This window comes from Nematolebias whitei, chromosome 8 (assembly GCF_014905685.2).
Source record: "Nematolebias whitei isolate Nwh7 chromosome 8, NemWhi1, whole genome shotgun sequence".
Classification (NCBI taxonomy): domain Eukaryota; kingdom Metazoa; phylum Chordata; class Actinopteri; order Cyprinodontiformes; family Rivulidae; genus Nematolebias; species Nematolebias whitei.
This window is the reverse complement of record NC_056505.1, coordinates 19,534,392-19,558,674: the sequence shown is the minus strand read 5'-3', so window position 1 is coordinate 19,558,674 and position 24,283 is coordinate 19,534,392. Positions and strand designations below refer to the sequence as shown.

Genomic DNA, 24,283 nt, shown 5'->3' with positions numbered 1-24,283 from the left:
AATTATGATGTAAAATAAAAGTCCAGTATAGGTAAAGTAAACCATACTAATTGTACCCTAGAATAACTTGAAAACAATGCAACAATCAATAAATTTTAAGTATTTCTGAACTGTTCCACCAATGTTCCCACACTCCAACGTTTCTAGTGACTTTGAATGTTTGTTTGATGGGGTACCATCTTGCTTGAACATATCATCTTTGATTACACTCTTCCTGTTTCCGTTGGAATTAAATGTTTTGTTTGAGGGAGGGTGTCCTCTTGAGTCAACATATCTTTGGTTAGCACCCTGACGTTCCTGTCTGCGGTTGGAGGGGCGGGCTAGTGCTCGTGCCAGATCCAAGCAGTCGTAGTTTTGTACTTAGCTCGTTAGCTTGTTCTTGTTTTTTTCTTTTCTCGGTAGACGGAGGCTGTTGAGGAACATATCAGGTTAGTAACAGTTCACGCCCTGGCAGGTTGCATATTTTGCGGACTTTCTTTTCTTTACGGCTTCTAAAGAGGAGTGAACTCTAAAAGAAAGTTGTTCAGGTAGACTAGACGACACTTGACGTGTCTGTTGGTCTATACAGCAGCTCTTCGGACCACCGGTGTGCTGTAATGCTCGGGCCTCGTTGCTAACGTTACTTAGCAACTAATCTCGTCTGCCTTTTTTTTTTACCACGATATCGAAGAGGAGTAATTTAAGAGAACCGATGAGGTGGCAGTTAAATCAACGGCCAGTAAGGGAAGTTATATATGCAGGTGATTTAATCTGTGGCAGCAGCAGCGTTTCCTGAGCTTCTGAGACACTGCAGACACTTCTGGACTTGTGGAATTTGTTAGCTTTTCGGCTCTCATGATTAGCACCTTGCCAAACGCCGAGTTTATCCAGACAGCTCAAGGTCAGCTAACATGTCAGTTTATTCGCAAATGTGCCACCTCATCGACAGCTACAAGCTCAAGTGAACAGGCAGATTTGGTTCTTAGGCCACTTAAGCATTGTGATGTACTGAAATCTGGACTGAACTGTGTTTCAGCTTTTCTGATTTAGCTTTTCTGCATTTGTGTGGGGCGGAAAGCGGCTTAGTCTTTTTGAACAGATTATCAAAGCTTCAATGTTGCAAATGAGATTTTACAAATTGTTTTCTGATATCCACTTTTAAAATGTTTATCTGTAAAATGTTGAACAGCACATGGGCTCACATGTAAGGACAAGACCAACTGCTCATTTCACAAAAAATATATTTTTCCATTCTTGTCTACCTTTCTATGTATTTACCACATATCATAGTTAGGTCTGAGCCCTCAGTCAGTGTAGGGAACAAAGTGCTACCGTTGTTGAGCTTAGTTTTATTTAAGGATTGTTAACATCAAAATCCATGAACGTGTTGAGAAGATACTCCATCCCTCAGCATCTCTTCTTTGGTCAGTTTGCTTTTCCACACCTTCTGTGTCAGTGCCAGCTGGGGCCCACATAATCATCCCAGCAGATGTTTCCTTGGAGAGGAAGGAACAGAGAGCTGAGATTGTCCTTTTGATGATAAAACCAAGAGGGAGTGTGCGTTGCATCAGATAATGCACTTTTTTTTGTAGATGTGAATGTGTTTTTTGCAGATAGAGATTCTTATTGTGTGAGGCAGAAGTGTAAAGGGATACCCCAGCATTCAGGACTGTAGAGGTAGGGTGGTCAGAGTTTAACCTGCTGTACTTGGTTCTATATTTGTCAAGTCACAGGCTAATTTTAACCCACTGAAAGACGTGGAATGAAAGCTGCCTGGTTTGTGTAACAATCTCCAGTCACATAAAAAAATAAACATTTATTTAAAAAAATGCTTCTGTGTAAAACAGATTGGTTAAAAAATTGGAATATGTTTTATATAGTGGAGAGCAGTGATGCTGTCATCGCTGTTTACATTTTTGTCAAAATGCAGGAGATGCAGTTTTTTTCCATCTTGAAAGCAGAAGCTGGTTGCCATTTAAGAATTTCAGTTCTGTTTACAACAAGCCATTTATCAGCTTTTGTTTGTGAATACATCATAAAAAATGAGACTACAGTGCAAGGGATTTACCTCCAGTAAACTTAACATTTTAATGTTTTGATACTGTTTGAGTCCCTTTTTAAAATGTGCAAAGCGTTGGTGTTCAGCTTTGTCCCAAGCTACAGATTAGACTGAAAGTTGGCGGCAAATTATTAACATCACTGGGAACGTTTGAACTGTATGTAGATCATGTCTAGTTGACTACATCAGCTTACCAATCAGAGCTGAAACACTGTTCACTTTTACACAACAGTAAAGCTTTGCTATTAAATAAAACTTAATGAAATCAATTTTAAGATTGGAACTGTTTTATTTTTGTTATGAATGTTAGATACAGGAGCTTAATATGTTGATTTAGATTTGTATTGTGGTATCTTAAGCCTTTGAGGTATTTCTTTCTCTGACCTCCTTTTGACTCGAAGCCACTAATAAGAATCATTCAAGAAAAACTGGAACACTCGGTTCAAACTAAGCCGTGCTCGCTGATGGTCACCTTTCATTCTGGGAAACTGTCTTGAAGAATTTGAAGAGCTTCTTATCATTTCTTCCATCAACTCATCCATCTATTTTCAGCGGCTCATTCAGGACTGGGTCGTAGGACTGAGTGGGGTTGTCCAGACCTCCTCGTCCTCCCTCATCAACTTTTCAGATCTTGGGTGGACACACTGTCAGCTTTTAGATTTACGTAATCTCTTCTGTGAGTTCTAGGTCAGTCCCAACACCTCCTCCCAGTAACATCCTTTTTGTGGTTTTGTTCAATAAATACACTTAACCTCGTAAACCTTCAAAAAAAAATGAAAGGTATGTTTTTCTGTGACCTGCTGAACAAGTATGCTTTTACACTGTGGTGTTAAGAAAAAGTTATTTATTTTAAAATAGGAGATGGGGTGTGGGGGGGACTTTAAACATCTTCAAATATATGAAGTTCAAGCAGGACCTTTTGTTAGTTTACCAAATGTTGCAGTAGTCGGTGCTTGTGCTCATGAATGCTTTATGTATTTTGGTATTTTAGCCATTTTCAACTTATGGCTTCATATTAAAGGCAAAGTCATTGTTGTCACTCATTCAATCCTATCCAACTTTATTTGCTATAGACACCAAAGCAGACCGAAGTGCTGTACAGAATCCCATTAAAACATGGCTCGCACAATACAAAATGCAATTAAAAACACTAGTAAAATGCACAAGATCTGATCAAACAATCAAAACAATAAACCTACAAAATAAAAAATTGGTTAAAAATAAAAACAACCATTTACAAAGTGTTAAATGCCAAAGAAAACAGGTGGCTTTTAAAAATAGTTTTTAAAATGGACAATGTAGAGGTGTGTCTGAGATGGAGAGGCAGCTCGCTCCACAGTTTAGGAGCTGCAGCAGCAAAAGCTTGATCCCCCTGAGTTTGAGTCTGGTTTTAGGTCCCTCAGGAGCAGCTCAGCTGATCTGACCGAGCAGGAGGGTTTGTAGGGATGCAACAATTCAGAGCGGTAGGGTGGGGCAAGGGCATTCACAGATTTAAAAACAAATATAAGTATTTTTAAAATGGATCCTACAATGCTCGGGCAGCCATTGGAGTGAGGATAAAATGGGAGAGATGTGCTCATATCAACTCATTTATATAATCTAAAAAGTTAAGTCTGGTCCTCTGGACGGGTTAAATAAACAAAAAAATTGAAGAAACGTTTCGTCTTTCATCTGAAAGACTTCTAGAAATCATAGAAGTTCATATTTAGAAGACCTTCTATGACTTCTAGAAGTCTTTCAGATGAAAGACGAAACATTTCTACAATTTTTTTTGTTTTTTGAACTTGTCCAGAGGACCAGACTAAACTTTTTAGATTTTTCTACCTGGATTATTAAGCGTGCATCAGGATCATTTATATAATGTCATGAAATAAGCCCCTGCTCTTACCCAGAAGCCTTCTAGTTTTTTCCCAAGGTGTCATATTAACTTTATATTTACAGTTGCTATCGTATGCTGTGATATTTCTTAAATCAGTTTCCTCTGCTTCAGATTGTCTGTGATTTTAGCCTCACTGATGGTGGCTGCATCAGGAATGTCATATTTAGTATTTCTCCTCCTTTGCACCTGTTTTGCAAGGTTTGTGTAAGCGTGAACCATCTCTTCACTGAAATAGATGTGGAAGCTATAGATCTCGTCCATATTTTCCCAAGGCCCTGAGTTTATCAGTAGATCTTCTTTTCTTTGATTCATTCAGTGAAAATGATGCAGGTACTAAACCATCACACATGCACACAGTAACGTTGTGCAGAGAAAGCTTGACTAGAGCGTTCAACCATTTGGTGGTTGTTGAGGTAATCCGACAAACAGGATAATCTGCTGCAGCTTGTGTTGGTCATGTTTCTACAGTAATCCTGTTTTCGAGAAGTTGCCAGTAAGCCTTACATGATTTTAAATGGCAGAATGACTGACTTCCCATGTGTTTTGTAATCAGGGTCAGTTCAAGGAAGAGGTGCGTGATTGCTGTACCATAAACTGAATATTGGCCGCTCTCTTTTTTTTTTTTTTAACAGAGTATTTTTAGATTTGTGACATTGTGTACACAGAGAAGCTTGTTGTCATAACAGAAACACAATCTCTCTGTTAACTCAGTACCCAAAACAAAATCAATGACTATGCTTCAAATATATTTATCTACTAGTTTACTGAAAACATGTTATACATTTCTACTAAATAAAAGTGCCTTCTCTGGTGAGTCTTTCAATAAAGGATGTAATTTCTGATTAAAGTATCTGTGGTCCTATTAGGGTTTTTAAAGAAATGTATATATTAAAGTAAAAAAACACCAAATTAAGCATTACTTTTTGTCTGCTCTCTGTTTCAACAGGGTTCCTTTCTGTAAGCTACACTTTTTCTCCCTTTTCCCTTTTCCTACTTTTTAGTTATTTCTTTTCCTTTTCTAAAATTGGTGTGGACAGAACAACTTTGCCATCAGGGACTTGGAGACACTTGTTTTGATGTTCTGGAGCCAGTCTGTACCCACTGACAGACACAAGATTTGTGGGTCAGATCATTGTAGGAAATATGAGCTCAGCCAAATCAACTGGGATCAAAGTCCCGAGCAAGATAGCTAAGCCACCTGGAACTGGAGCGCCTAAAACAAACCCAGTCACAGGTATTCAAGTTTATAGTTCATCTTCATACTAATCCTGAATGCATGGTATTAAATAGGCCAAATCCTTGGGCTTGCACGTTTGGGAAAATGTATTGTTAGGGCTAAATTTTCTTTATTTCTGGTGTTGTTCCTGAAAGGTTGCAGATTTGATACAAACATTGTGAGCATCAAAAAAAAAAAAATTGGCCCTAATTGTGTTGTACAATTTGTGAGTGCTTTGTCTTGACAAAGCTCAGATAGTCCTACATTTCAGTAGTTATAAATGAAATTAATCTTTGTTTATTTAGTGCCTTCTTAGAATTTATTTAATCAACACAGAAGACATTAGATGTTTAGATTTTTGTCAAGCTAAATATGTATCAGTTACAGTAAGAAATTGTTAATTCATCTTGAGAGTGCTGTAGTAAACTGTAATTAAATTAATTTGATGTGTCAGGCTCTATATCTGTTTGACACAAGTCATTCACTTAATGGGAAAACTCTTCTCTTTCTAAACACAGCTAAAGTTACTGGGACAGACAAATCAGCTCCAGGTGCCAGTGGAGGAGATGAAAATAAAGCTGAGGAAAACTTCCAGGTCGGGGAGCGAGTTTGGGTGAATGGAAATAAACCAGGCAACATACAGTTTTTAGGAGAGACCCAGTTTGCCCCAGGACAGTGGGCAGGAATTGTCCTGGATGAGCCGATTGGGAAGAACGATGGCTCAGTTGCAGGTGTGCGCTACTTCCAGTGTGAAGCCCTTCGGGGGATATTTACCCGCCCTTCCAAGTTGTCTCGCACAGAAGGAGAGGCCAATGGAACTCAGACCGCACCGCAGTCCCGTGCTGCGTCGCCCACCCCTTCAGTTGGAAGTGTTGCCCCACAAACACCGGTCACAAACTCCGCAATGCCCACGAGTGCTGCGACAGCTAAGAAGGCCCCTTCCACTTCGACAGCTGCACCATCTTCAAACCTTGCACGCACCAACAGCGAATCTGTCTCCAACCTCTCTGAGAGTGGCTCAGTCAAGAAGGGGGAAAGGGAGCTGAAGATCGGGGACCGTGTGCTGGTAATGTTTGTTGCAGTAACTTTAATACATCGTGTTTTCTTCCCTGAGTGTTTCAGCAAAGTGATTGAACTTTGAAGCACTTCTTGAGTCTGTTAATAACGTCAATGTTTGTGTGAATAGTAAGCCTCAAAGATGCACAACTCATGTCTCAGAAAACATGTATTTTACCCATTTCTTCTTTTCTAAAACTCTTTCTGTAATGGTTAGTGTCTTTCACTGCTGTGCCCAATCTCCATCTGTATAGCATCATCTAAACCAATTTCTAAAATGCTGATAATCTTCCTTTTTCTGAACTGTTTCTCCTATTTTCGATCTTTTCCTGAGCCTGCAGACTGTGTAACTATTTCTGTTAAGAGGAAGTAATGCTCATGCCAGCAGGGCTATAGAGGAAATGTGCTCACCATGATCAGATGTATTTAGTAATCAGTGAATCTATGTATTTTTAAATAGCTGGTAGGAAAAAATGCTTTGATGTTAATTAGCACTACATCTTTCTTTTTTTAAGTTTGAACATGTTTGTTCCTTTTCTAGAACAATCTCACTCAAGATTTAGCAAGAAAAGACGTTTATCTTTTAGGACCATGTTATCTTATGTCTGTTCTCAGGTTGGTGGTACAAAAGCAGGGGTGGTCCGTTTCCTTGGAGAAACTGATTTTGCTAAAGGCGAGTGGTGTGGTGTGGAACTGGATGAACCACTTGGAAAGAATGATGGGGCAGTGGCTGGCACCAGGTACCAAAGCTACATGATCTGGGAATGAGTAACAGAAAAGTTATGTCAACCACACATCTTTTTTTTTTTTTTCATTTTAACACTTTCATTATGATTCTTTTCATTTGTGTCCTTGCAGATATTTTCAATGCCAACCCAAGTATGGCTTATTTGCTCCCGTTCACAAAGTCACACGCATAGGTTTTCCTTCCACAACACCAGCCAAAGCAAAAGCAACAGCTCGAAAAGTAGTGGCCACACCGACAGGGCTGAAGAGAAGCCCTAGTGCCTCATCTATTAGTACCATGAGCTCGGTGACGTCTTCTGTTAGCACTAAGCCAAGTCGAACTGGCCTGGTAAGACAAGAACCCCCTCTATAACAATAAACCTAAGAAGTAAATTCATTCATTTTATTTTGCATATTTGGCATGTTAATGCTACATTTTCTGGTTGTACAGTTAACAGAGACGTCATCGAGATATAATCGAAAGATTTCAGGCACCACAGCCCTGCAGGAGGCGCTGAAGGAGAAGCAACAGCATATTGAGCAGCTAATGGCTGAGAGGGACATGGAACGAGCTGAGGTTGCTAAGGCCACCAGCCATGTTGGAGAGATGGAGCAAGAAATTGGTGTCCTCCGGGACGATCAGGAGCAGGTCATCATACTCACTAACTGAGAATTAAAGTTTTCCCAAGTCACTTATTAGTTTGTGTTCAATTGTGATTTGTCTTTGTGAAGATGGAGACAAAAATGGATCAGCTGCGGGCCTTAGTGGAAGCTGCAGACAAAGAGAAAGTGGAGTTGCTGAATCAACTGGAGGAGGAGCGCAGGTAAGTGTTCAATTTGAGACAAAGACAAACATTCACTCAAATTTTAAGGTTTATAATGTTGAGATAACATCCATTCATCCATCCATTATATATACCTGATAACCAGTTCAAATAATAAAATTATCACTAAAATTATATTTTTGTGTTTAAGTTTTGAGGTTTAGCTAATGTGACAGTTTTTGAACAGTTTCTAGTGCTCATGTTTGTTTTGTCATTAATATTATTATTAGTGAATTATTTTATGTTAATTAGGAGGGTGGAGGACCTTCAGTTTCGTGTTGAAGAAGCTTGCATTACCAAAGGAGACCTGGAGGTAAATGTACAACATAGCTCTTCAAGTATCTTTGCAGCACTGATATTTTCATAAATGAAAACATGGCAGGACTGTGGGATAGAGAACTTGTTTTTCTGTTTAAAAAAAATATTTTTTAATATATCAAGTTAAGCTTCAGAATCAGCTGGAATCCTTTGTCACAGAGCTCTCATCAAGTTGATTCAGGTCTTTTGCATTATCTGTCAGTATCAATAAAAGCTATCCTCTCTGCGCTCCCTAACTGAGTTTGCATGGATAGTTTGATGCTGGCTTCATCTAGTATTAGGAGAAGAGCTGTGAAATGCACGCAGCAGTGAAACTCCGGCTTTATGACAAGAGTTTGCCCAAATAGGAAATAAATGTCTAAACACCAGATTTAAAGTCATACTGCTAGACTTTTTACTACAATCTTAACCTTGTACCAGTCTTGTGTAAAATACACAAATACTTGCCTTTAGACAAGTTTTTTTTGAACTGCAGTAAATCCTAATTTTGTTATTTTGTAACTATTGTAATACAGTAGTCCCCCGTTTATCGCGGAGGTTCTGCGAAGTAGGGATACAATAGTCTAAGTTCAAGTAAACTTTGTCATTACCATCTCATGTGGTAGGTACATGAGATGGAATGAAATTATGTACACAAGTAGTAGTATTAGTAGTAAGTTTAATTTTGTATTTACTGTAGTAGTAAGTAGTATTTTATTTTAGTATTTATATACATTTATATATTAAGGTGTTTTAAATCCTTCCCACACTCTTGCAATGTCCCTAACAATTTTCTCAACTCTAAACGCTCTAAAAGAGCACAACATGTTATGATCTCAGCTCTCTGCCTCCAGCTGCAGCTGTGGGCTGCACACAGGTGCAGCAGGTGCTAAATCATTTTAAATAATTTATTTTAAATAAAAATTCCATGCCGATTGTGCGGCTCATCCATCAATCAGCCAATTGTGCATCATGTCCAATCTTACTTTGAATAACCGAGATAGAGCAAGTCTGCGAAAAACGAACCGCGAAGTAGCGAGGGACTACTGTATAGAGCAATATCAATTTGGCTCCATTTATTGTAATTCTGGTCATTTTACAGGACACCCCCCCCCTTAACAATTTATTTTACAATAAATTTAATTTTTTTTTATTTACAACAAAGTTGTAATAGACAGTGTTAAGGAGCCCAGCAGTTTATGTTCATTCCTGATCAAGTCATTTATTTATTCCACAGAGCTGCACAGGGAATCACCCTAACTACCCTGAGGACATCCAGGCTTGAAATAAATCTTGAAAATTAGAGCAACAGGGTTAGAAAATCCCCCCCTTTAAAAAAAAAAACTTGTACACTAACAGTTTATTACTTCACTGTTGAGTTGATTACAAAATGCATGCAGCTTGATACACACCAACTAAAATAACATGAGGAGGCTGAACTAAAAACTGTTTTAGCTGCACGCTGTTGAGGTTGTACTAATGTTCAGCTGTAACTTTCAGTGCCTCCTTGTTCAGTGATGTGATCTCTTAACTTTTTCTTCCTTGTCGTTTATGTTGGTCCAATGCTCAGCATGAAACCACTGGATGTGCCCATGTCATTCCTTTCCCCAGTCACAGATTTGAATCCCTTTGGCCTCTTCAGCCAAAGAGGAATAACACTCCTCAGGAATTTAGATTAGTTGTTGATTATAGGTATTGTATTAAAAGTGCACAAATAAATTATAGTTGATCAAGTAAAAATATGTTAAATTGCATCATGAGCCTTTAAATAGGAATTGGTGCTATTCCCCTTTTTAATATGAAACTTAAACTTTAGATTAAAAGCGCAAAACTTTACCAGAAAATTCTATGAAATGATTATTAATGTCACATCACACCAAGATGTCAAATGAGATTTTTTGTTTTGAGCCCAAAACTTTTCTGTGGTTTTTGTTATGTTAGTCACATGTCTGGCCCATGATGATTTGATATTTTCATGCTTTCTCTTCATGCTATGGTGAAGTCATTTAAGTGTGATACAGAATCCTGGTTTAAACTTTTTTGTATATAATAACAGTATTTGTTTTGTTTACCAGGTATCAGTTTTGCATGTTTACAGCTAGACTGCCCCCATCTCCAAACTTATCATGCATACCCATAAATCTGCTTGTCTTGTATTTCCTGCCACTCGTGTGTAAAAGTCCCTGTGTTGAGCTGTCGCTGTACAGCATGAAATTTCTGCATGGGGTTTGTTTACTCATTTCCACCCATCATCACACCTCATCCTTTACCCTCCACCCAACCTCTCCCATCATCACACACAAAGACACACACAAACACACTCTCTATGCTGTTTCCCTCCCTCTCTGTCTGCGTTGGGCTGGCATGTGATGGTGGCACTGGTGTGTTCTTTTCCTCTCCTCCTTGTTTACTAACAGACGCAGACCAGGCTGGAGCATGTCCACATTAAGGAGCTTGAACAGAACCTGCTCTTTGAAAAGACCAAAGCTGAGAAACTCCAAAGAGAGTTAGAAGACACTAGGGTAATGAATTCTGCTCTGGGGTGTGCTGCGTTGGGAAAGAGGGCCTGAACCAGGTATAGAGGGCAAAGGAGTTAGATTTTACTGAGAGGAAGTGATCAGTAATTGGGCTGGTTATGGGCTTGTGGGGACTTGAACTTTTAAAGGATGTGATTAAGTTTAATATAAAAACAGTCTTCATACAAAACATGAATCAATTAATCAGCTTGTACTGTATGCATCTTAGTAGTTATGAATGTTGAAAATATTCTGTGAAAAGTTAGCTGGGAAAATTTAGTTTAATTATTTCTCCAAATTTACCCTCCTGCCACTTAATTTTTTTATTTATACCATGTTCTATTTTAAAACATCAAAATAACAACTTAGGATGGCATCTAATTGTTTTTAACAAGTTGCCAAAAAAAGTGTTTTGCTTGTAATGCTGCTTAACCAGACAGACAGTCTCGTCCCTTCTCCCAGCCAGTCATTTTCTTAGATGTCCTATGTTCTACGTTCTCAGTCTTCCCTGGCATCCATTTGTCCTGCTTTTTGGTGTCCCTGCGTTTTGCTAGTCTAAAACCTGCTCCACTTCCCAGACTACGCATCCTGGTGTTCCTCCATAGTATTAAATTTTCAAGTTTTATCAACATTACTGTTTGGTTGATTTGATCTCTATTTAAAAAAATCAGCACTTGTAAAATGTTTTTAATGAGAATATTCACCCGTCAAAACAAAACTAAATTGGTATATTTAAGCAGCAAAAGGCAGTATTTGTTTTAGAAGCAGAGTATTCAAGGTAGTTGGATAAAAATGAACTATTTTTGTTCATTTCTTTTTAACATAAAGTCAGTAATGGCATAGTGTTCAATAAATACATTTTTAAAATGATTTAAAATGTCTCACTTTGTTAGCTCCATAGTTGACGCCTCCCTAAACAAACTATACAATTCATAACCACAAGAGGACAGTATTATGGCTTCTTTTAGAGGTACATATTTTCATTAGGAAACTGAATGGTTTTTCATCAATTATCAGATTTTAGGAACAGTAACATGTGGCTTTACAAATTAACTTTTTATTACACATGGTACTTGTGTTGACTAGAAAAATGTTTTTAAATGCTAAATTTCTGCTTTTAAAGGTCGCTACTGTGTCAGAAAGATCTCGCATTATGGATCTTGAGCGAGACCTTTCGTTGAAGACGAGAGAAGTAGCTGACATGCAGCTGCGTCTTGGGATCCAACTGAGCTCAGACTCAGACTCAAACTCTGTCTCCCCACTGCTGGAAGAGATAAACTCTCTTAAGGATCAGCTGGCATCTCAAGAAGCTAAATGGCAAGAAGAGGTGGGGAAGTATAAAGAAAGACTAGAAGATCAAGAAAAAACCCATGGTGAAGCAGTTGCACAGATTCAGGCTTCGTCTGTAAAGCTGTCTAGTGAGAAAGAGCAGCTACAGATACGATTAAGCCAAGCTGAGAAGGAGAATGCTGACGCTGTAGAGCTATGGCGTTCCAAATTGGAGTCTGCCTTGACTTCCCACCAACAAACTATGGAAGAGCTGAAAGCTTCCTTCAGTAAAGGTGCAGGGGCCCAGGCAGAGGAGCTTGTAGAGGCCAAAAGTGCTCTAGAAAAGCTCAAGATGGAGCACAAGTTAGCTTTAGATGAGGCTGCAGCCAAACGTGAAGCTGGTGTCTCAGCCTGGACTCAGGAGATGCAGGTCCTGAAGGCACAGCTGCGGTCTTTAACCGAGGACAAGGAGCGACTGGGAGAGTCGCTGCGGTCCGGTGTGGAAAAAGCAGAAGAGCAGCACCTTGTGGAGATGGAGGATGTTCTTGGAAAGCTTCATGCTGCTGAAGTTCGAGTGAAGGAGCTTGAGGAGAAAGAAGCAGTCATGGCACAGCAGGTTCAAGACAAAGATGGAGAAACCAAAGAGCACAAAGCAGAGATAGAGGCTCTCAGCAGCCAGTTAGCACAAAAAAGCCAAGAGTCTGTAACTCTCAAGAGTCAACTAGAAAATGTACAAAATCAAGGAAACAGCCATTCTACACAGGTGGGTTCCTAAACACCACTTGTTTATTTTAAGGACTTTTTTATTTGTTACAATATGTTTGAGCTTTGTTGAGGTTGTTTTTTAATTAGATTAATATAGCTCTCATTTTATGAAATTTTTTTTTTTTTTTAATTTATTGTATGCTTTTACTTGATATATGCTGCAGGTTAATGAACTGAGCTCACAGTTGGGGAGCAAAGAGCAAGAAGTTGTCTCTTTGCAGCAGAGTCTGACGACTGTACAGCAGCAGAAGGACTCTCTGGAACAAGAGCTTGAAAGCTTGGTGGGTTTTGTTTACTTTTTATGAATTTGTACTTTGTTATACCATAAAACCTTGAACAAAAATGTTTTTCTTCACAGAAAAATAAATTGGATGAAAGCACAGAGAAGCTGGCAAAATCAGCTAAAACTATGCAAGGTAAGATGGAATAACGATAACTATTTCACTACAACCTTTTTCATCTGGCACAATTACAGCTTTTTCTCCCCTGCAGAAACACGTGAGAATCTCAGCAAGAAAGAAGAGCAGTGCACATTTTTATCCACAGAGTCGGAGTCTCTAAGGAGTCAGCTTACTGGTGAGCATGCTAGAACTGCATTGTCCTGCTTTTAAATATTCTGTTTACACGTTTGCCATTTTGCATGTTAGTGTATTTTTCCCATGTTAAAAAAAAAAAAGAAGTAAATCCTATAACCAGACTTGTGTTTTAATTTAGGATTGGAAAGGAAACTGAAGGCTGCAGATGAAAAGCTTGAGCAGTTTTCAAAAGATAAAAGTAAGCTGGAAAAGGATATTTTCGAGATGATGAAGACATCTGGTAATAGTTCAGTTCAGCTGACTAAAATGAATGAAGACCTCACACTAAAGGAAAGGTACTAAACCTATTCTCTTATTCTTCTATATTTACTTGGTTATATTACTTTAATAATATCAAATTAGCATGATTAAGATTTTTCCCCCTAATATTATTAATTTGTAGATTTGTTGTTTTTGTTTTGTTCAATGCCAAAGCAGATAATTTTTTCAGTTGTTTTAATCTTTCACTTTATAGTCTACTTTTACTTATAGTCTACTTTCTCTCTTTTGTCATTACGCAGGAGACTCGAGGAGTTGCAGAATCAACTCGCAGAAGAGAAGGAGAAGGTGGCACATTTAGAAGAACTCCAGCAAGAGCAGTCAAAGAAAGAGCAGGAGCTGAAAGAGAATAGAGATTTGCATCTGGTTCAAATAAGTAGCCTTCAGGAGAAAATTAATAACTTGGTCAGTATTTTAGAAACCGTCACAAATTTGTTGAAAATAAAAAATCTGTTTTTAAATTTGTTTAATTTTAAACTGCTTTGTGTAATTTAAGACATTTTAAATGTGTTTTTAAAGGAAAAAAATGTATGGGCAGATTTGGTTCAGACTTGTTTAACAATCACTATTTACACAAGAGAAGGTTTTCACACAGTGTCACCAAGTAGTTTTGTGGAGATATTGTAGAAAAGCTGTTTGGAGAATATGTTGGGTCTCAAATTAATGTTATTGATGTTTGCTTTTTCACTTGTCATCCTGCTACAATGTTCCAGGAAAGTTTTAGTACTGCAGTGCATGTAAAAATCGCTTCAGTCACTGACAGAAAAGGCTTAAAAATGCTGTGTTGTGATTGTTACTTTGCTCTTTTGTTTCTGTTTGATAGGAGACTACACTTAAACAAAATGAGATCCTTGTTGAGGATCTGAAGGCATCAAATAAGAAGTCCCTCTCTGAGGCTTCAGAGCTCATGGAAGTTACCATAAAGAATAAGGTAAACCAGGTAACGTTAATGAAATGTTTTTAATGTATGTAACGACACTGTATGGCTTTAAAAAGTGAATAGTTTGTACAGTAGATAACATTTCATGCATTATATTTATATTTAAATGGTAAATGGACTACTTATATAGTATATCTTTATCGAAATACTCAACACTTTACAATCTGTGCCCTCATTTACCCATTCATACAGCACTCTACTAGATCTATGCATATATTTACTATGTACATATATTTACTATTACTACAGCTTTGATGGAGAAGTTCTGAAACCTGTACAGTCTTTGGGTACTTTAGACCTTATATATCTATATATTTATGAGAGAGGGAGAGAGAGTGCGTGCATGTAAAACCAATTATTCAAGCTACTTCTCAACTCTGCAGTTTAAAGTGTGCATGAAGGTGTGGGGGTTCAGATGTGTGTATCCATTCCAAATCCATTGATCTGTGTTCAGCATTTCATTTTCAGCTATTGTAACTTAAGTTTTTCAGGTGTTTATTATTCTGCGTTTTAGCAGAAGTTTCACTTTCTGCCCAAGATTTTTTGTTGTTGTTCTGCGACATTCACTTGTAATACTGGCATTCTACATTTAATATTTATTATTCATTTGACCAAAAGTCTTAATATTTGTGCAGCTAATTTTAAAGATGCATACATTTTTAAAGCGCTCAAACACTCCCAGATTTTCTGTTTAGGTCAGCTAAGTCTGGTGGATTTATTGTCAGTATTACAAATAAAGTTGGGCTGAGGCAAACATTTTCTTTACATTTTAAAAAGAAATGTGCTATAAGTGTTGGTGTGACATTTTGCCATATTTTTATGCTTTATTTGATATTTATTCGCTACCATATGTGTGTGTGTGTGTGTGTGTGTGTGTGCACATATATACATATATTTTCCCTTCTTTTTTTTTCTTTTACCTTTTTATTTTCCCAGCTCCTTTCTGCTGAGCTTGACTCCTACAAACAGGATGTTGATCATTTGTCAAATAAACTGGAAAAGCAGAATCTAGATCTGGAAAACCTGTTTAAGGAAAGTGAGGATGTTAAAACTGAGAGAGACAAGTTAGAGCAGCAGGTTTCTGAAATGCAGAATAAGCTTTCTGCCCTTGAGATTAGTTGCAAAGAGCTTTCAGAGCAGAATGAAGAGCTGGTAGGATCAAAACATGAACTTTTAAAACATCAAGAGGAACTACTCACTAATAAAAAACAGTCAGATGAAGAGAGAATTTCACTGAATAAGGAAATGGAAACTCTCAAGCGCCTCCTTCAGGAGGCACAGACCGTAAACGAAGAACAGCAGCACAGTAAAGCTGAATATCTGGCTCAAATTGATGAACTTCAGAGACAAAACTCAGAGAAGAACGACTGCGTCCTGAAGCATCAAATAGACATCCAGCAAATTGAGTCTAAAAAGGAGCAGCTGCTTCAGGATTATGAAAACCTCTGCAAAGAAAGGAACCGGCTCGAAGAGGACCTCAGTGAAACCAAATCAAAACTCACATCTGAGAGGGACAATCTTATATTAGAGCGAGATGCAGCTAGAAATGCCAGAAACTCTCTTGATGCAAAAAGTGCCGAGCTTCAGGGCAAACTCAAGTCGCTGACTTTAGAAAAAGAGGATCTTACAATGAAGAATACCCAGCTTCAGGCCCTGACAGAAACACTGACAAAAGAGAAGATCGGGACGTCCTCTGAACTCAGTGCTGCTGCCTTGGACAAAAGACGCCTCGAGACAGAGAAAGAGGAGCTCCAGAATAAGCTCAGCCTTACAGAGAAAGAGTTGGAGAGGATTGTCCGTGAATGTGAGGAGCTTAAAGCCTCTAAAATGAGCCTGTCTCAGTTGTTGGAAGAATTCAAAACCAGCAGTCAAGTGACTGATTCTGAGAGGCTTCACCTTCTGCAAGAAAAAGAGGACCTGCTTGCAAACCAAAGAAAAGTCTCTAATGAGAAACAGGAGCTCCTTGGGCAGGTGGAAGAGATCAGAAAGAAGCTGCATGTCTCAACAGAGCAACTGTCTCGTTCTAATGAGAAGATGAAAGAAGCGTTCTCCTCCTTTGAGCAGGAGAAGCAAACGTTGAGCCTTCGGATTTCAGACACTGAGATGGCTCTGCATGATCTGCGAAAAGAAAAGATGAGCTTGGATTCAGCTGTAGAGCAGCAGAAGATGGATTATGAGCGTTTGGCAGTGGAGAAGGGAGAGTTGGAGGAGAAGTACACAAAGTCCATATCGGAGAAAGAGGCTCTTGCTTTTGAGCGTGAGAAGCTTGCTAGTGACATCAGAACAACTAGGGACCAGTTGGACAGAAATACCAGAGCTAATGCTGACCTTCATCAAGACAAGAACCGTTTAATGACAATGATGGAGGAAGCCAAAAATCAGAAAAACGAGCTGGAAGTTGAAATGACCACCTTGAAACGGGAGAGGACCGACCTTGAAAGTGAACTGCAGAAACTTCGCTCTGATGCTGAAATCCTTGAAAAGACCAAAACTGAACTTGCTGAGCAGAAGAGAATAAAAATGGAGTTTGAGAAATCAAATTTAGATCTCGTTCAACAGGTAGATAACGTTAATAAAAATTACCATCACATTCAGTCGATACAAGCTGAGGCTGAAAATAAAGTGCAGTCTTTGGAGAGGGAGAACCAGGTTTTGCTTCGGGAGATTCAGGAGTTTAAAAATCAGATTGAGTCTGTTTCAGAGGCCAGCAAACTTCTTGAGACAAAGCTACAAGCTGAATACGGTGAACGAAGTAAAGCCACGTTTGACAGAGACGATCTTTCCAAACAACTTGAGGACCTTCAGAAAACGTTGTCTACAGTTACACAGGAACGTGAAGATCTTTCTTCCAGCCTTAAGAATGCTGATGAACAAAAGAGCTCTTTAACAGAGGAAATGCAGACTTTGAAAACCAAACTAATGCAGAAGGAGCAAGAAAATTGTGAACTCGTAGAACAAAAGGAACAGCTGTCATCTAAGCTTGAAGAGATGGACAAACGGATAACTTTAATGGCCACAGAGAAAGAAGAGCTATTCGCTGTGCAGGCTAAGTTGAAGGCTGAAATCTCTTCTCTTAGCTCAAAGAAGGAAAATTGGCTCACCGAACGCTGCTCACTTGTTGACGAGGTGAAGTGTTTGCAGGCTAGCAAGGAACAGCTAGCAGCTGAAGTCGAGGCCCAGCAAACTGAGAGAGAGAAGCTGGAAAAACAGTACAAGGATGCTCTTGAAGAAGAAATTTCCTCCAGCATCTCGGATCTCACAGCTCAGAAGGGTGCCATGCAGGTGGAGAGGGATGAAGCCGCCCAGCGAGTCAGGGAGCTCGAGTCGCAACTAAAAAATGTCCTTTCTAAGCAGCTTGAGGTATTTCTCTTCCTGTACTAATCACTGACTCACACTTTAGAGTTGCTGGGGCTATGCCACCTTCTCACTGCATGTCTGCTGGTTCGTCTCCCTTTTCTTTTTGTGTCTAACCTTCATCTTTCATTTACTAGATGTTGTTTATTATGCTTAGTTCCCAGCTTTTCCCTGTGGGCTTATAACGTGAGCTAATGTCAAACAAAATCCAGCCAGGGTTACACCAATATGGCAGTGAAGCCGTTTTTATCACACACTTAAAGTCCAACAGCTTGCCTTTTAAAGGATATTGATATCTACATATTTACGCAACGTTGTTGTTTTTCTGTCTCCGTTCTGAGGCCACAGGTTGTAAAACCAATATTTTAGAGTATACACTGTTTTTCTCTTTTTAGAGTATATACTGTTTTTCTCTTTTTTTTGCAATATTTTTCTTATTTATAAGAGTGTACCAGAATCTGGAAAGTGTTGGTACACTGCACCAAAATTCTTATTTTAATCTTCTTAATTGATTGAAGAAAAATATGCATGTGTGTAGGTAATTATTCCAATAGTAATAAAATGATTTGGTTGCTCCAAATTGTGCATTCAAATAGATGGAAATTTTCCTAAATTCTCCCAGATTGAAACCAGTGAATGTTTATCGATGTGTTGTTTGATTTGAACTAGTTGGTCTTAGTAAATGTTCTGCTTTAGGCTGCCGAGGCTGCAGGGAAGACTTCTGAAGCTCTTGACCTGCTGACGAAAGAGAAAGCCGTTCTGTTGAAGGAGAAGAACGAAGCTCAGTCCCTGCTGGAGGAGCTCCAGAGCTCAAAGGAGGAAATGCAGACCCAGGTGAGACAAGTTTTAGCCAAAAACATTAAAATAATGACTCAGGTTTGTCACCAACACTGACATTAATATTTGTTTGATATTTTTCTGTTATAACATTTATATAAACATTGTTTTAGTTGGAAACTTTGGGGAAAGAGAATTCCAAGTATCAAGAGGACCTGAACGTGTCCAAAGAGCAGCTTTGCACAGAAACACAGAAGATAAAGAGTTTATGCCAAGACATGTGAGTTAGCAAGACATGTAAACAATTAGCAGTCTACATTATTACATCATCACATATGAGGAGTCATTCACAAGCTAACATATGTTCTACACAAATATTTTTATTTAACCAGTGAGGAACTTAAAGAATTGGTTTCTGTGAAGACACAAACCCTGCAGACGTTGCAAGATGAGAACAGCCGGCTGTCCCAGCAGCTTCATAACGGTCACAAAGACCAGAGTGAACTTGTAGCGGTGAGACATTAAAACTGTTGGTGCTAATATTATTAGTGTTTTGTATACTAACACTAATATTATGTTGGTGTTAGTATTTGTAAATTGTTGACCATGTATGAATTTCACCTATTTCTCCACAGCTACAGGATGAGCATTTAAAACTCAAAAAAGAGCTGGAAGAGTTGAAACAAAGGTAAATTATTCTTTATTTGTTGTTGCTATCCAGGTTTTGTGTGACATTTGCACAGTTGATCTTGTTATAGAGTTTTTAAAAGCAGGTTTGTTTCATCTGCTTGGCACTTACACGCAGTGCATTGAGGATAAAATGGCTGTTACAGTATTTTTCTTTCTTCTTCAAAGCCTGCCAAATAATGCCTTCAGGTACTTGATGTCTTTTTAATGTCTTGTCATCATCACCTCATAAGACAAATGTGTTGACCGTGTAGCTCTCAGCACATCATAGATCACCTGCTTGACAAATGTGGCCTCTGGTTCTCACCTTTGATATGTGCCATTGTTTCTCTTACATTTATCAACAGTCAGCTCAAAAAAGTTTTTTGTCTTCTTGCATATCTATTGTGATCAAAAGACCATTAAATTGTTTGCTGTCCTAAATTGGAGAGCTGTCATAAAAACATTTTTTGTGAAGAGAGTTAAATGATCTTTTTAATATTTGCATGTCGTACCTCCCGACTTTGTGTTGAACAGCGAAAGCACTTTGAAGGAGCAGTCGGACAAGGAGAAGGCCACCCTCCAACAGTCCATCTATAAAACAAGTGCCTTAATCTCAGAAAAGGAGCAGCAGGTGGAAAACCTGAAGAGTGAGGTAAGAAACTGGTCTCTGATTTTTACACTGTAGTTAAAACGGGTGGTTAGAGCAGTCGTCCCACAATGAGAGAGTTGGGGGTTTGATTCCATCAGTATGCTGTCGAAGTGTCTCTGGGTAAGACACTGAATCCCTCATTGTCACAGATTGTGTTGTAAACACTTTGAGTAGTCTAGTTGTCTAAAAAGGCATGCGATTGACAGAACTGTTTAGTATGCAGCTCAGAAAATTAAACTAAATATGCTTTTTTATTTATTTTTGTTGGCTAGGAAGACATGCCAACATTTCTGCCCACTTTCAGCTAGTGTGGTAGTCAACTGGGTGTCTTTCATTTTATTTTTTAACTCCAGCCACACCTGGGCTTAACAGCAACTCTTCCCATTTGTTTCATTGAGCCTGATGCAGTGCTGATAAATAATTTAGTAATCTGGACAGTAGATCCTTGGGATTCAAAACACAACTGGTTAGAACTATATTTTAAAAGAATAGATACAAGGACCGCATGTCGGTGATGCACCTCCTAGCATCATCTCATTTACAGGTTTTAAATAAATCAGACTAAACAGGCACGTTTCCGAACAGGATGCCATTTCTCAGTCAAGTAATGACCTGCTTTCATTTTTGTGTGCTTTCAAATATTTTCCTCCAAACCTAAAAGTTCAGCTTTGAAGAATGTCAGTCGGAAACTTCAGTTTCTGGTGCAAACGAAGTGACACATTTCTCAGCAGAATCGGACCAGATCTTCTAAAATCTGGTGTAGATTTTTGCATGAGGAAGACTGAACTCCTAAATCTAGACTTACTAAACGAGTACGCAGATTGAATTAATGTTTGTATTAGCGTCTGTTTTGTTAACATAATTTAGGAGACAAAAGAACTGTACCATACCATCTGTATTTGATAAATCTGGTTGTTTTCTTCAAAGCTGGCTGCAGTGCGTGAAGAAAGTGCCTCAGTTAAGAAGTTGCAGAGTACAATTCAGGCCTTGGAGCAGGACAAAGCTTTTCTACGGGAGCAAATCCAGAGACTAGAGAAAGACCTCACTGCTGGACCCGACGATGTCAACAAGGCTTCAGGTAACACTGGAAGTAACTATAAAACACTCAGTTACAGCTCTTGGATCAATCCTTGTGTGAGCTGAAAAACAAAAGGATAATAATCTGCTTGATCCGTTTTCCAGGTGATGTGATTTTGGACCAAATGAAAGAAGATAGAGAGACTGCAGAGGGTCAGGTGTGTACTGTTCCACTTAAATAATAGGAATTTTAGGCTCTTTTTTTGTATATATTTGAAATTATGCTTTCCTAACCTAATGAGATCTTTTTATTGGGTTTTTGTCAGTGTTTTTTGAGATCTTACTAAATGCCATTGGTATAATTTGTCATTGTATAATTACTACTCATGTACGTCTAAGCGCTTATCATCTGGATTTTATAGGTTATGACGGCTTTGTTTTACAGAGATAAGTGTTAAAACTAATAAAAACATGTCGCTTCTGACATGACGTCAGCTTACAGCGATTCTTTGTTCATCAGTATCTTTTCACCACCGAGAGGTATTTCAGCAACATCAGATTATAATGTTCCATCAGCGTGTCAACTTTCACTTACAACTTGTTTATCCAGAAATGTTACGTGTTCCTGTTGACATGAGTGGGTTGTCTGGAAGAACGGGGATCCTAATTGATGTTTTCATGTTGTTTCTTTTTTTTTTCTTTTTCCTAAATTCAACTCTTCACTTCTTCCCTGTTTCTGATGTTGGCTACACCACCATCAGGCAGCGGTTTGTTGATGCTTTTCATCAGCTTCATTTGTGCATGTCGTTCACTTGTCTCATTCAGTCACGTTGTGGTTGGTGGGGAAAATATTAAACCGTCGTCTGAAGATGAATCAAGCTTGATGCGCTGATGAAGCATCCACTCTCTAATGCAGTGCTTCTCAATTATTTTCGGTTACGCCCCCCATAGGAAGAAGTGAACATTTCGCCCCCCAACTCTCTGCCGCGACTGTAAATAGTATAATTTGTCTAAAATATTGTTATAAGTACACCTGCATAACATTGCACCCTTATTAACATTAAATTAAAAAAGATAGAAATATAGATCAACTTACAACAAAATTATTAATGCGCTCACAAGAGAAGAGCCTGACAAGTTGTTTAATGACAAAATATATTTTGTTAGCAAAGAATAGTCCTAACATTTGTTAAACATCTGTTTTTATAACAAATTTTAAAAACATCAAACTTGTGCTGTGACAATCGATAAAACTAAAAAATTTTGTCAACGCGAAAGAGGAAAGAGGGGGCAGGTGTTGCTCTCGCGTTGACTTTATACTCTTTGTTGCTGCGTGCGGTGGGTTAAATGCGTCCAGAGCGGAGGACTTGTTGGCAAAGAATAGAGTCCTAACATTTATTAAACATTACTTCTGTATTTAAAAACACACATTGTGCTTTGACAAACTAAAATAAATTGTTAAAGTAAAGGAGGAAGAGGAGCAGGTAACGCTCTCGCTTTGAGTTTATTCTCTGTCGCATGCGTCGCATGTGGTGACAAGCGTCCAGAGCGTCACCAGCTGAGGTGTCACAGCGACACGGTTCAATCACGGCTCCCAAACAACAAGACAGACATATTTGTTCATAACTTTATTATTAGTAAGACTGAGAGTTGACGGATTTGAGCAAACAGTTGCTGAACGCACCCTGACACAATGAGAATGGTGAAAAAAAAAAAAAAGAACTAATCCCTGCCGCAAAATGTTCCCCGGGGTCACATGTGCCCTCCCTGGCATTGCTCCCCCCCCCCCCCCCCCTCCAGGGGGGGCGCCCCACTATTTGAGAAGGACTGCTGTAATGAAATCTAAAAGATTATCAAAAATGCATAAAGGACATCTGTGAAGTTGGTTTGAATCATTTGGGTATTTTTCTGGCTCTCCCAGTGACTCATTTCAAGCTTTGATTTGTCTTTGATGACAACTCGCAGCAAACCAAATTCATTTTTGGGCCAGGGGGTATGACGACACAACTATTATGTAACTTTTTTCTACAACTATTATGTTCGTCCAAAAACCACGATACTAGAAAATAAAATGCACTAAATTACAAGTTAAAAATATATATACTAAGATGCATTTGTTACATTATAGATCAATATTTGCCAAGACCAGAATTTATGCCACATTTCTATACATTTGTTTTATTTATTTTTCCACAGATTGAGTTCCTGAATTCAGTCATTGTTGACCTTCAGAGGAAAAATGGGGAACTCAAAGACAAACTGGAGAAAATGGCAGCTGCTGCTCTCAATGGGAACGATCCGAGTGAACTAGATAACAGTGATGGGTAAGTCCCATCCACAGCAGAAGCTCGTTTTATCGTCTCACTGGACTCATTTTCACTCTTGGCTGGTTTCTTGTCGTCCTTGCGCAGCTTTGAGAATCAGCCCGTAAAGAAAAAGCCTCCCCCGAGACTGTTCTGCGACATCTGCGACTGCTTCGACCTCCACGACACGGAGGACTGTCCCACTCAGACGCAGATTCCAGATTCGCCTCCTCACACCACCTACCACGGCAATAAGGATGAAGAGCGACCCTACTGCGACATCTGCGAGGTCTTTGGCCACTGGACCGAATCCTGTAACGATGACCAGACCTTTTAAAAGCCTTTGTAAACTCGTTCGCACAATCAGTAAATTTGCACATCATGTTCGGTTACGCTCTGCTTTTCAGCTCCTAGACCTACTGTTTTCTGTGTGCTCGTTTCTGCCAAGTGTCTTTGTTGTCCACGCCAGCCTTTAAGCTCTCCTGTCAGAGCAACCATCAGAGCTTTCCGAGACATCCAGAAACGCGTCACATTGAAGTTTTTGTTTGCAATCGTAAGTGACTTTCAGTGTCCTGGACTAGTGTTGAGTGGGAGAGCTCTGTAAGTGGATGTACTGGTCTGAGACGAGCGTTGGGCTTCCTCAGATCAGATAATTTATCAATATTTGCACAGATTGTCCGGGGCTACAAGAATAAAATGGTATAAAAAGTGTTTATTTGAAGCTGTACAATACTTGATTGAAAAACAAATGTCAGATTGTGCAAAAAAGAAAATGGTGAGCTAAAGTTTATTTTTCTATGTTTGGAAATGCTATGTACTCTTAAATGGTTTGATAATGTGTCATTTTATGATGGAAGACAATTTGCTCACTGCTGTTTGGAGTGAAGCAGTAAAACTCACTTTTTTTGGCTTTAATGGGAGTTTTTTTTATAGTTTCCTTTAAATGGATTGCTGGAAGATTGGTAAGAAACTTCACGTTTACTGTAAAACCTCACCTACCCTGACTTTTAAAGACATTTCTTATGGATTTAGTTGTTTGCATTGGAAAAAAATATTTGGCATCTCTTTCGGTATGTTTTAAAGATCTGTATAAAAATAAAGTTTATGGTTAAAGTGTTCTGTCCATCTGCAGTT

At 38.8% G+C, this 24,283-nt stretch overlaps 1 protein-coding gene across 3 annotated transcripts; it reads left to right on the top strand.

The window, feature by feature from the left end:
• Positions 1-318: 318 nt before the first annotated feature.
• clip1a (CAP-GLY domain containing linker protein 1a) lies at positions 319-24,146 on the top strand. 3 transcript variants are annotated; one of them, XM_037681027.1, is made up of 27 exons: positions 319-428; positions 4,864-5,151; positions 5,652-6,199; positions 6,805-6,929; positions 7,048-7,264; positions 7,367-7,564; positions 7,648-7,739; positions 7,992-8,052; positions 11,676-12,584; positions 12,751-12,867; positions 12,945-13,002; positions 13,079-13,162; positions 13,301-13,457; positions 13,683-13,845; positions 14,264-14,371; positions 15,317-17,740; positions 18,431-18,568; positions 18,685-18,791; positions 18,904-19,024; positions 19,147-19,199; positions 19,367-19,387; positions 19,715-19,832; positions 20,757-20,907; positions 21,012-21,064; positions 21,608-21,613; positions 23,043-23,170; positions 23,258-24,146. In XM_037681027.1, the coding sequence occupies exons 2-27, from the start codon at positions 5,061-5,063 to the stop codon at positions 23,484-23,486; spliced, it is 6,477 nt and encodes a 2,158-aa protein (XP_037536955.1). In that variant the 5' UTR covers positions 319-428; positions 4,864-5,060; the 3' UTR covers positions 23,487-24,146. The 3 variants fall into 3 exon arrangements, with proteins under 3 accessions (XP_037536955.1, XP_037536957.1, XP_037536956.1); XM_037681029.1 differs by lacking the exon at positions 15,317-17,740; XM_037681028.1 differs by lacking the exon at positions 21,608-21,613.
• The last annotated feature ends 137 nt before the right edge of the window (positions 24,147-24,283 follow it).